The sequence below is a fragment of the Ambystoma mexicanum genome, chromosome 9, assembly GCF_040938575.1.
Source record: "Ambystoma mexicanum isolate Mex_15411 chromosome 9, UKY_AmexF1_1, whole genome shotgun sequence".
Taxonomy (NCBI): Eukaryota; Metazoa; Chordata; class Amphibia; order Caudata; family Ambystomatidae; genus Ambystoma; species Ambystoma mexicanum.
In genome coordinates, this window is record NC_090931.1 from 780548616 (window position 1) to 780562472 (window position 13857).

A 13857-nucleotide genomic window follows, 5' to 3' on the forward strand; every position below is an offset into this window, starting at 1 on the left:
TATAAATAAACAGCAGAGTCACCTTGCTCCTTGTGTGTGTCTCCTACTCTATCTCATCTGGGATATACGGGAGGAGTTGGGGCCTCCCTGTCCGGAGGTCTGCGGACGGCCCGGCCGACCCCGGCAGAATTTCCCCCCGACAATACAACTAAATGAAAATGTGGCGTGGTGTTATGTCTTCCATTCATGCTGTGCCCGGAGCAGAATAAGCTCCTTTATGTCTATTTTTACCATTTCTTAACACTCCAGGGACTTAGAAAATGATCCCTGACCTTTTTTTAGGGAGTAGTGGACTTCGAGCCCATAGCATGAATAATTACATAATTTAACTACATTTTCGGTACGTAGACAATATAATAAAATAACAGTGTGCTTGATAAATCATGAGATACTGCACACTATGGGCCTCATTAGGACCCTGGCGGCCGCGGAATGAACGGTGCCGGTAAGGGACCGGCACCGTTCATTCCGGGCCGCCTCATTACGAGGTCTGTGGCGGGTCCCGCTCAGGACACCTGGCCAGACCAGGCATCCTTAGCGGGACCCGCTAGCAGACCAGGCTGTTAACAACGTGCCCATCATTAATGGGCCCGTTGTTAGCATCCTCCCCATTCCCATTGAGCCCGATGGGGCACAAATGGGAATGGGGAATAATTTTTCCGGAGCCCAGAAAAGGGCAATTACCAGCTCTGCCAAGGTCGACATGACCCGGTTATTGCCCTTTTCTGGGCTCCGGAAAAAAATCATTACCTGCAGCAGCTGTGCCCTTAATAAGGGCATGGCTACCGCCAGGGTCGTAATGAAGCCCTATGCCTAGCTATCTACCTATATTGATTTTTATATAGCGCTATTTGCTCGCGGGCCTCAATACGCTCACAAGACAGAGACAACCTAACAGTCAAACATTAAATGCAGCTGGCTATTGATGTCCAAGAGGACAGACGGGTTGAGCAAAACTAGTTAAAATGTTCCTTAATCAAACAGCCAGGTCTTAAGTTGTTTCTTGAAAATGTTCAAGGACACAGTTTTTCATACGAAGCAGTAGGGAATTCCAAACCAGGGGTGCCCAAAAATTGAAGTTAGTACCACCAAATCTTTTGAGGGTTGATCTAAGTCATGTTTATTATTAGACTGAAGATTTCTTCGTAGTGTTTGCCCGCAAAGTTTCAACTCAGCGTTTATTATTTGCTACACACACCTGTATCAATGAAACTTACCTCCCAGTAGTATCTCAGCTGACTCAACCATTCAAAGTCATGTTCATCACTGACTCCCTTCTTCACCAGTACTGTGAGGACATCTCTGGCGTGTACATCAAGAACCACCAGTGCCCCCAGCGTGACACGATTCTGCTTCGACAGCTGCCCGCGTACCAAGGCCACAATGTCGTCAATCTGTCGGTTATTCTGTTCTAGGTATTCTTGAAGTTCCTGGGAGAGAATACAAACACTGCATAAGTTGTGCTACATATCCCTTAGCAATATAACGCAACACATGCTATTCTTCTCCGGCCGATTTATTTCTGCTTATAGTGCTCTGAACCTTCAGACAACAACACACATATTGGCAAGTTTCGGTGCATGCTGTCATTGTGTGATTCGGAGGAGTACATTAACATTAATCCTCTGCTTGAAATACTGGTTCAACCATAATTAGATCACCATGAATAGTTCATCAAATTCCAGTAGTGGAGGATCAAGAATAACTTTCAAAATCGAGAGGGAATTTTTAACAAAATGCTTTTCTCTCTCCACGGAATGAGTGACTAAATTAATGCATCAGTATCGCGCATAGTTACGATAAAGACCCGAGGGACCCGAGGGCGAGGACTAAGGACTCTGCCCTTTTGACAGAGCAGTCATTCATTGGGTTTACATCGTCATAGGGCTACATCTACCAACGTAATCGTATTCCCTTACTCACTGCTACATAATCGGTGGAGGGTTGATCACCATTCTTTCTTCATATTTGGACCCTCCCATAAGTTTTTCCCATCATCAGTTCATCGCTCGCTATTATTCCCAGCAGGGATTAGTGTGCCAAATAAGTTTTGTGTTACACTGCATATCTCCCACAAGGCCCCACAAAGGCAGATTGTGCTCCTGTGTGGAGGGGATGTGGTCTAGCAGTTTGGGCAAGACAGCTCCCACTCGTGGCAGGACCAAGAATGTTTTGGTTAGGCTTGACCCCGTCTGTAATTGCGCCCTAGCATGGGAGGCCGATGAGGGTCCACAACACCCACCTCTTAAAGCTCTTGGTTTAAAAATGAGCACGCAGTGCCGGATTATCCATTAGGCCAAGTAGGCACTGGTGTATGGGCCCCAGGAAGGCAGAGGCCTTGATGTGCTGCTGCGCAACGGCCTGCGCTGCGCTAACATTGTTATAATTTGCAAGGAGGCCCCGAAATTTCGACTGCCAAGTCGGTTAAATGTATTGTCAAGTTTTCAAAATTGTACTGTACCCTTCCAAATTTAAATCCACAGGGTTTGATCCTGCACTGTTCCCACAAATAACTTGAAAAATGGACACACAAGGCATATTTAATATTGTGTGATGGCACTTTGAGAAGGTGTCTGTAGAAGCTTTGGAGTTGGTTCATGGATATGATGTGTGGCAAGAAATAGTTACCTACATATTTATTTTTCAAATGTACATGGAATTATTCTCTCTGTGTGATATGTATGAACTGAATTGTATTTTTTTTTTTTACAACGTGTGGGTTTCATGTGTATTGTTGTGAAGTGTATGCGCGAGTTTGCTTTTCTGCAAAGTTCTGGTTACAGTGGATGTTTCCAAGTATGTTTGTGTAGGCATTTGTGTCCGAGTTTGATGTTTGTGTCTGATCGATAACAACGTTTAACCATGCATAAGTGTATGCAGGATGATTGTGAGCTCTGCACGATTGTGTGTGTGTGTGCGTGTGTGTTTGCATGGGACCCTTGTTATGCCTGTTGTATCTGTGAGCGGGCACTCTTGACAGATAAGTTCGGTCCATAGGTTTTAAATATCAGAGGTGATTATGTACAAGTGATCCGTGTGTGTGTGTGTGTGCGTTCAAGTGTACATTACTTTTGAGGGTGTTGGTGCCTGTTTAATGGCTATTGAAAAGACCTGTGATCTGCTTATTATTTGTGTTCCAAACGTACAGGTTAGGCCCACTGGTTATCGATGTATGTGCACATGTTTCGGAATCTTTGCTAATCTAGGTTCACGCAAGCTTGGCAAACGCTACAAATGAAAATCGAGCAAGTGATATGTGCCAGCTTCCACTTTCGCTGTGCCCCTCATGCAAAGTAATTAAGTCAAAACTGTAACGACAAACTCGAAGGGAAATCTCCCAGTACCATTTTGTGTCAATCAAAAATAAATTGGCGAAGTGCCTCTTGCTCGGAACTTCCAACCATCAACCATCAACATTCAGCATTTACAGTGCACACAAGCCAAATACGACTTCTCTGGCCTAACGGTAGCACCAGAATCACTCCTTATAAAATATAATGCATATTTGCATCCTTTCATTCACTTCAAATCAGTACAATCGGGCGTTAAAATATAATTTAAGGCACTGGAGACTTCACAGTAAAGAAAGCAGAAATTGCTTGAAATTCACAGTTGCAAGCTAGCAAAACATGGGCTTTAAGTTGGATGCTGCACACCAGCTGCAAAATGTATTCAGCTCCCTTTCATAGGGTGCGCTACCAGAAACCACCTTTGCCTGAAATTGGACAAGCATACAATCCCGATTCCTGACAAATGTTGAAATGCCTGGTCTCAAGTATCTGCTTATAATCCTGACAAATGTTTGAATGGACAACTTCAAAGACTTCAGGAGCCACACTGCCTGATTGAGAGATGCTGGGCTGCAATGCAACACTTTGCCATGGCACCTGTTTAGCACCAGACGCACCTGCAGTAGATCTGTATAGTAGCATAGGTGAGGCCCAGGATGATTTAGCAAGGAGCACTCTTTAACCTGTTCACCACTGTCAGGTTCCATAGTAAATAGGTGGTAATTAAAGAATTATTATCCTTATGTTCTTTGTTTATTTCATTGTTAGGTTTAAAAACTAAATATAGTCCTTTCACTGTTAAAATGGTTGGGCCTTAAAGGATAGTTCCGGGACTTTTTTTTATTGTCCCTACGGTTCGGCCATGTGTTTTTAAGCATAAATCGGTAGATCGTAGAAAACTTTCCTATGGACCATACCCGACTTTTCGTCCATTAACGCACTCGAAATCAGCCGCCATTTTCTGATAATCCTCTCACTTGCCGCATCGCCCTGGCTCACCTGCTTTTGCGGCACTAAATCAAATCCCCCGCCCCTGAGCCTGACATCAGCAGACGCGTACCGCCCATTTCCCAACGCCAAAGCACGTTTCGTGTCAACAATCGCTGCGCCTCAGCTAATGACGTGTCGCCATGGAAATGGCAGGACGCCTCTTTCCTTAATAAGTATAAACACACCGTTTCACAACACACAGCAGCAGATTTTCGATTCCATTATTCTCTCTGTGTTACTTATAGTATTCTGTGACTCGTTTCTGTGCTCTGGTCAGCTACCTTCGCCACTTCTAGGCCTTGTGAACACCTGTACCATCTCTGTAAATTGTTTTACTTTCTTTACCACACAATGGCTACAATAATGCCGTATGTGAACGAGCCCGAGTTCCCTCGAGGAAGAACTACTGGAAAGGCAAGCACGCAAAAACGATGGGGATTCGGACGGCAGTTGGGAGGACCAGTCAACGGATGAAGAGCCTGGACCATGTCGCATGGACGGCGTCTCCACCTGGTGCACGTGCAATCGGTGCGAGCTAATGCCAACTGAGGAGGAGAACTGCTGCTGCCGTGAAAATTCCGGGTGCTTGGCCTACATTTCGGAAGGCGAGCCAAGTCCGCAATGCATCACCGAGCTGCCAGAGTTCAGGGAAGCCTGCCTCTCACGGACCGTGTTGAGGATGATGATGGTGCTTATGCACGAACTTCCCGGCACTGTTCGTCCGCGTAATCCGAGTAACGAGTAAGTATACTCTGGTTTTGATGTCAGTGATGCCACTACTATGTCATGGTCGTCTCCCACATATAAAATTACATCTACATATCATTCGAATGCATGTAAATTGGGTCCATATTGTGCATTTTCTAGATAGAATTTTTTTCAAAGCAGAATGATAAGAAAGTTTTGTCATTTTAATGCAGTTTGCATCTTTCATTTTCACAGGTGGTACAGGCTGGTGGCCTATCGTTGCTTCACTTGGTGGCTTCACGGGAGGCTCGGACACCGCGTTCGGAGAGTAATACCTGCCTGTGCGGTACTTGCCATTAGACAACATTTCCCAAGCGACAGTGGACAATACCGCGGATTTTCCCTGGATGTGCTGCAACCGGAACTTTACAATGTGTAATGTTTATTATTTATGTTCAATTGAAATTAAGATCTAAAATAAAACCCAACATATATTTTAACAATGGTTGTTTTCATTTTTTAAATGAATCTAGTGTGTCTCCATTGAATAGTCTTCCTGTGCCTTGTCTTGTCACACCACATGTCTCCGGCCAGCATCCTCCCTCACGCTCGCCGCCCACCTTCAATCCACATAACCTTTGCACCCATATATTCTCCTGGGAGGGTGAGGTATTTATAAAGTCACCCCCCTGCCTTCCATGTACTAGATCCTGCAGCCTGCCTCTTACATGCAGTTAGATGGCCTCTCCTTGGTGAGGCCCTGCGGCAAACGAGTCTTGTCTGCACGACCACCGCCCCAATCCACCCCCCCGCCCTATCAAAGGCAGTTCGCACCGGGGTACTTGTGCTGCCAAGTGGAGCTGTCAGGGAGCGATAAAGGCCAAGAGGTGCCAAAGACCATGTACACTTCAAAGTGGTCTATAGAGCATGGGTTGTTGTTCCCATGTCTACCTCCAGACCCCGTGTCTCCTGCCAAGCATCCCCCCTCACGCTGGACGGCCCCCTGCAATCCACATAAGTGTGTCTCCATTCACGAGTCTTCCTGTGTCTTGTCTGCACGACCAGCGCCCCAATCCACCCCCCGCCCTATCAAAGGCAGTTCGCACCGGGGTACTTGTGCTGGCAAGTGGAGCTGTCAGGGAGCGATAAAGGCCAAGAGGTGCCAAAGACCATGTACACTTCAAAGTGGTCTATAGAGCATGGGTTGTTGTTCCCATGTCTACCTCCAGACCCCGTGTGTCTCCTGCCAAGCATCCCCCTTCACGCTGGACGGCCCCCTGCCATCCGCATAATGCCACGACATATAGACGTCATTCATTCAGAAACACACCCCTGTTTTGAATTCTTTATAATCCACTTCATATTTCTAATGAGCACTTCTTTGCGCTTTGCTAGTCAACCCGTGAAGGTGCTGGTTATCTGCTCTTCGTCTCTGTGAACTTCCGTGACCACTCCGAGGAAACTCCTCAGTTTGCAACCGGTGAAGTGCTCCCTGTTGTACGACAAGAAAATACTCTGATCCCTGCATCTAACTGTTTGTTCGTCAAGGTAAGGCCATGTACCATAATCATTTTGCGTCCAATTTCTTTTTGTTCAAGACAGTACATGCAAGGAACTAGTCACATGTTCTGAGTTTACATTGGTATTCATAGAGAATTGTTGATCTTTACTTTTCAGAACTTTCCACAATGCCTGCCTGTTCCATTGGCGGTTGCCCTTCGAAGACCCATAATAAATCTGAAGGTACTATAATGCATGTTTTCCCTAAGACAATAGATCAGATAAGAGAATGGGTCCGATATTGCGGATATCCACCGTCTGAGCTTGAAAGTAGAGTCCTAGAAGTCTTTGCGGACAAGAGGGGTGATCGATACCGCATCTGCAGCAGGCACTTTAGCTCAGACATGTACTCCACATCATTGCTAATAAAGAAGAACACACCGCGAGCGAGGCGAAAATTGCTCTCAAACGCTATTCCCACTCTATTCGTCCACATCCCTCCACTGGTGAGTCAAGTTTACGTATTTATCTCTCGGCCTTGCAGTAGTGTGTAGCATTAGCTAACAATAATTTCCCCATTTATGTATCCACTCAATATGAAGGCGGAAGATTCTCCATCCGTGTCGTTATTGCAGTCATCAGCCACTTCAAGCGCCTATCGGGTAATCTTACTTGGCTATTCTGCCACTGACTTTTTTTAGGCATGTAAATCAATAGTTTTAATTTATCGTGTAATTATTTTACCTAATGGTACACCCTTGTACTCGTCCTCTAGTCTTTGTTTTCAGTTATAATTATTGTTATCCAAAATAATGCAAGTACTGTCTTTCAGGGAGATGCTGAGGAGTCCAACGTATTGACGACAACCGTTGATGTCACTCAGATGCTCGAGGTACGTTTCCGGACAGTTCCATCGATGGAGATCATCAGATCTTGCATTCTTGTAGCGTGATTGTTACACACAATGTTTCTTTCGTTTTTAGCCATTGATATGTCCTTCTGTCGTCGCCCTCCTATGTGTCTTCTTTTTTCAATATTGTGTTCATTACTAATGAAAGTCCTACGTTTCAGGGAGTCGATGGAGCATTAGTCCAAGAAGAAGGGGGAGCATGCAGTTACGGGTCGGCGCAACAGCTTGCAGAAGTGTGCACCGCAGTTACATCGTCCCTTGATGTTCTTATGCATTTCGAGGTATGGATACTGACAGTTCGATCAAGCGAAATCATATGACGTGATTACATCCGCTATACTTCCTTCTTTATTAACGCAAGTACTATGTTTCAGGGAGATGACGGAGCTTCTTCTACAAGAACATCACCCCTAGTAGTTGATGCAGATGTCTGGGTGGTGACACTTCCAACGATCGAGCAAATCGAATCATATTTAGATATCCATTACTTATTTTAGACAACTGATCATTTGTGCAGGTCTATTTAGATGAGCCGTTGACGCCTGCACAAAGTTTATGTTCTTTTTAACAAAATAGAAAACCATACTAATGCAATTACTGTGTTTCAGGGAGTTGCTGAAGCGTCATCTTCAATAATATCATCAATGGAAGTCTATGCGGAGCCCGAGGTATGGATCTTGACAGTTCCATCTAACTAGATCAACAATGCGTGAATAATTGTCGTTTGAATGTTCTACACAAAGCGTTCATTCGTGTTTTGCTATTGAGATGTACGTGGGTATTGGTCCCCAAGTACATTTTGTGTTTTCGATAATATTATACATACTAATGAAAGTTCTATGTTTCAGGGAGTCGATGGAGCGTCAGTGCGTGATGGATGTGCTTATCATGAAAATATAGTCGTTGCAGCGCAAGAGGAAGTGGAGACATGCACACACGAGTCGGAGCAACAGCGTCCTGATGTTGAAGTTCGAGGCAAGAAAGTTTCAAAGAAAAGAAAGCAAAAGAAGGTTAGTGTCCTGGTCACTATATTATGTTGTTTTTCACTGTTAATAGTTCAATACTGTAGTTGTGTTTAAACTGAACATCCCTTTTCCAATCTGTCCTCTAGTTGCGAGTGGGTGTACGAACTAGATCTACACAGACAGTGAAGCGAACGAGAGATGTTGCTTGTCAAACCTTTTGGCAGGGAATTGAGACTGGAGATGCATCGTGCCAATGGGAAGAATATGAAGTGATTGACAACGGAGCTATACCACCACCAGCCATTGATAGTGAATGTCCTCCTGGTAGTTCGGATGCAGTCGGAGATCAATTCACAGAATCCACACCCGCAAAAACTAAGACCGCGAGAAAGTTGAAGAAATTGTTTTATTCACCCATCGCCGGAGAAGGAACAGATGTTGCAATGGAAGAGAATGAAGTGGACAATGAAACACCATCAATATCACTGAACATAGCGGAAGACGATATCAGAGATTCTACCTTTCATGTGAGTGACATGTCCTCAACGTTACAGGCAGAACCAGCTGGGATGCAGAGTGACAGTATAAGGAAAGAGGCCAAATTCATTGTATTCGATAGTTGTTTGATTGATATTATTATTCGGATGAAATGTGGGCATTCGGTTGGTGGGGAAGTATGTGGGGAGCCATTGATTAATGTGACTCGTGCAATTCGAGGCACTAACCTTAAAATACATGCCACCTGTACAAAATATCATCCTTTCTCATGGTCTGCACAACCCATGCTGGGGCAACTGCCAGCAGGCAATCTACTTTGTGCAGCGGCTGCACTTTTTAGTGGTTCAAGTTTTAAAAAGTTAGAGTCTTTCTTTCAGTTTGTGGGAATCCATTTCATTGCGAAAACTCAGTTCTACAAATACCAAACCGATTATCTATTTCCAGCCATTAGCGAAGCTTGGAGAATGGAAAAAATGTCTATTGATAGTACATTCGCGGGCAAACGGTTCAGGCTAGCCGGTGATGGACAGTGCGACAGCCCAGGATTTTCAGCCAAGTACTGCACCTACCACTTTGCAGGTGTCACAAAGTACATCCTCAGTGGCCATGGAGAAAGTTGGCTTTGTAGCATCATTGCAAGAACTACAATCGCGGGGAATGGTGATCGACCTGATAGCCACGGACAGACACGTTTCAATTGGCAAGACAATGAGAGAAGAGTACAAAAATATAAATCACCAATTTGACGTTTGGCATCTTGCAAAAACAATCAATAAAAAATTGTCTGCTGCAGGTAAAAAAAAAGAAACGCAAGGTATTTCACAGTGGTCCAAGTCAATCAGCAACCATCTTTGGTGGAGCTCAAAAACATGTGGAGGGTTGTTGGAAATTCTACTGGAAAAATGGCGGTCAGTAATGCTACACTGCACAAACGTTCACCGTTGGAACACAAACCAACATTTCCACAATTGTGAACATGGCCATTTGTCCACAGAGGAGGCACGGAAGAAGAAGTGGTTGATTCCTTCATCACCCACTCACAAAGCCATTGAAAAGATTGTATTTGATAAAACTATAACAAGCGATTTGAGGGGACTCACGGAATTCTGCCACACAGGAGATTTGGAGGTGTTCCACAATATGTGCCTAAAGTACAGGCCAAAACGATTGCATTTTGGCATGGAGGGCATGATAAATCGGACTCTTCTAGCGGTCTTCGCACATAACCATAATGTTGGACGTCAACAAAGTAGGACGACCGGAACTTTAGGGACGCTTCGCTACAATAAGGCCTTCACTAAAAGAAGTAAACAATGGGTGATCAAACCAGTGTTTGAGGATATGCAATATGAGTTTATTGAGAGACTTATTGTTGACGTCCTAGATAGGCACATAAATGGAGTTGTGAACGAACCTGTGCAGGGGACAACTGCATTGCCACCCAACATTGCCTCTGTTCCATGTCCACCTAAAGAAGAGCTCATTGAGAAATACACATCACGGTTTAAATGATTGTAATTTGATTGTCTGTTCTCTCGAGTCTCCTCATGTCGCAGGCCCATTGAATATGTGTATCTATGTAATGTGTACATTAAAGTGATTGCTCAGTGTACATGCAATGTGTCTATCCAACCTTGTTCATCTGCGCATTAAATTAAACCAAACAGTATTATAAATCATTTTTCAAAAAATATAGAATGTCTCCGTATTTATGGTTCTCTGGGGCTGCAAAGCACGCAGACAAAATGCAAAAATGGAGTGTAAATTTCAAGTCCTGTGAGATGGCCTTACACTGAATGTAGCTAAATAGGAATGTGCGCTCGTTCAAAGTGAAGGTCAGCTGCTTTGATTTTTTGCTCGGGTGCCGGAATGGCCCACGACTCAGTATAAGGTTGTATTGTTATTTGACCTTGACAGGCCGGGACCATCCCGAAAGACTTCTTTTTGGGGGTGTGGGGCAATAACGTAAGAAACGATAATGAAGCCATTTCATGTTCGTTCATTAGAAGAAATAACGTCGGCATAGAAGGAGTGGTATTTCGGGGCTGCCCTACGCACAGACACAATGGAAAATGCAAATATAATGTAAGTAACTCTTTAGATGAGTTTATACCGCAATTTAATTACTATACAGTAGCTTTAAAGACGGGTTAAGTTGTACTTGTTCGTTCTATGTGGCATATTGTTTTGTACCGCCACTATCTTGAGGAGAACCATCTCCTTTTACGGAAGCACCTCAAAACCTTCCTCTTTGCTTCTGCTTTCTCTCTCCCTCTCCCCTGCTACAACTGGTCCACTGTCTGCGACCTTGGTCCTGGGCCCTTCCACTCACCACCTGCACTGCCTCCCTGTCAACCCCTGCACTGGGGGACTGTCTCAGTATCCTACAGCCACCCCTTGATGTATAATACCCAGTTGCACTGTCCTAGCTATGAAATAATTTCCCGACCTAATATATAAAATGAATAATTTTAATAAAGATCTGATGGTGAGACTAATTTCATTTTTTATGTTTTTCAAACAGGTACATCATGCATTACTGCATGTGTCACGAGTACCAGACACCGGCGGATGGTTTTTTTAACCGCCAGTTGCTTCTCCGCGTGAACAACGTTACCACCCTGACCATTTTATGGGACGATCGCCAAGTACAAGTATGCCCTTACGCGGTACTAACGGCTAGATGCAACATACAGACCGTTGTGGTGGCCTAGTGCCTCGTTGTTGGAACAGCCATGCGATTATCAGTGCGACGAAGAGCTTATTTTATTGTAAACCAACACCCTGTGTACTGCACACGAACATCGCTTGCCTCAAGACGAACTATTTTGGATCGAGAGCAAAGAAAAATGCAAATCCCAGAATATTCTCTAAACATTTGATGTCGAATAAATGTACTTTGCCAAATGTACAATCTTGCCGTTTGCTTTTAAACCACAGTTTCATATTCCGAATTGTGGCGCTGTATTGTGAGATGATCTAAGACCCTGTGTACAGCAAAGGAACATCGCGTGCCTCAAAACGAACTTTTTGGAACGTGAGCAAATAAAAATGAAAATCGCTGAATATTCTCAAAACATTTGATGTCAAATAAATGTACTTTACCAAATTTACAATCTTGAAGTTTAATTTAAAAGTACAGTTTCATATTCCCGATTGTGGCGCGCTGTGTTGTGTGAGCTCATCTGTGTTGATTTCCGGGTTCTGTGTGGAGTCGCGTAGAAGACGCCTGGGCGCGTTTGCCTACGCAGCTCAGTCACGTCACGGATAGAGGCGGGGAATATGAATGTTTTGATAAAGTCTGTTTCAGGGGCGGGGGATTTGATTTAGTGCCGCAAAAGCAGGTGAGCCAGGGCGATGCGGCAAGTGAGAGGATTATCAGAAAATGGCGGCTGATTTCGAGTGCGTTAATGGACGAAAAGTCGGGTATGGTCCATAGGAAAGTTTTCTACGATCTACCGATTTATGCTTAAAAACACATGGCCGAACGGTAGGGACAATAAAAAAAAAGTCCCGGAACTATCCTTCAACTTCCATATTCAGAGTACTGCAGATACCCCAAGCCAAGATGGAGGGCAGAGGCAGGAGTTCTGATTGGGTGGCAGGTTGACAATGGTGTGACTCCCAACATTCTAAACTGACTTTCATTAGTTTAGTTTCCTGAGCTGGTCATGTTTCTGTTTATCTCCTATGTTTTGGGCCTTGGAAAACTCTTCAGAAAAATATCTTCAACACTAAAAGAAAAAGAAACAACTCATTCAAGTTACATCTACTCTAAAGAAATTAATTTTCCCTGTGGAAGAAAATGCTGAGAGGTCTTCTAAAGCAAAAAATAAGCTAAGTACTTTTTATGTAATTAATCTAAATGAACTGCCAAAGTTAGCCTTATCTTCTGTTATTTTCTCCTCTGAAGTACAAGGATTAAAAGACGTCGTGTTGTGAAGCCAGTGTTTTTACATGGCAAACTCATTCATCAGAGATTAAGTCATGAAAACATGATATTTAAAGGCTATTAAAGTTAATGCTTGCACAGGCAACCTTGTTTTTTAAAAGCAGCACCAAGAAGGATATTTATTTTTGAGCTAAGGTATTTTTAACAAAGAGGAAAATATATAAGACTTGTTTACCATATTGTATGAGGAATCTACCAAATGCATCTCATTACATGCAAAGACGTTTTTGAGGAATAACTTTACTTTAAAACTGCACTCAACATTAAATGGTATTTCCTTTGGTTGTTGAACTATTTCCATAAAGAGAGGTAAATGAAATGGAATGAACTGATTAAGGAAATAGTATCATTTTAAGGAAAACAAAAGATTATTTCTGTGTTTTCAACTATTTTTTCAAGTGTGCTTCATTCAAAAGACTCATCTTCTTGAGACATTCTGGAGTTGTTGTTCACAGTTTTATTGACATTGTTTGGAAACACATTTTCTTTTCTTCAAGTTCATTTATTTCCACAAGGAACCTCTATTAGTTTAGTCACTTGTAATGACATTCAGTTCATTGGTTTTCAGCAGCACAGTTATGAAACATGACCACCAAAGTTTCCTTTTAGGGTAAAAGAGTTGGAGTTATTTCAAAACTAAAAAAAATATATAGAAATAATTATCATCCTCTGGGCTTTTTGCAGAGGGTATTCAGGTAGGATTGTTGATATTCATAAAATAATAGTTGTTTAGTTTTGTAATATTATTTAATGCTTAACAATTTTCATTCATGCAGAGACCGGGTGAAGATAGAAGATCCAGTGTCTGATTTGTTATTTTATCCACTTTTCCCCCTTCCCCCCAGGGGTGTCTAGTACTCAGCTGTTCAGTTTAGTTGTGAGCTAGACATCTTAGTGGGATCGTGGGACTCAGCAGCTCCTGCGTTGGATGTGGATATTACCAGCCTGACAGAATGAAAGGCCCAAGTAGTTAACTTCGCCTGAGCTGCTGAGACCACTTCCCAGAATAATTATGGAAGCCTTGGGGGATATGATTAAGGAGTTCAGGAAGAATTAGAGGACCTC

The 13857-nt window shown here is 43.4% G+C and overlaps 1 protein-coding gene across 2 annotated transcripts in view; it reads right to left on the reverse strand.

The window, feature by feature from the left end:
• The window catches only part of DNAH7 (dynein axonemal heavy chain 7), a 1167586-nt gene that overhangs the window by 773815 nt on the left and 379914 nt on the right, over positions 1 to 13857 (reverse strand). For both annotated transcript variants that reach the window (XM_069615701.1, XM_069615700.1), the window contains one exon: positions 1218 to 1430. In XM_069615701.1, the coding sequence (XP_069471802.1) occupies positions 1218 to 1430 (213 nt within the window). The remainder of the gene's footprint in view (positions 1 to 1217; positions 1431 to 13857) is intronic.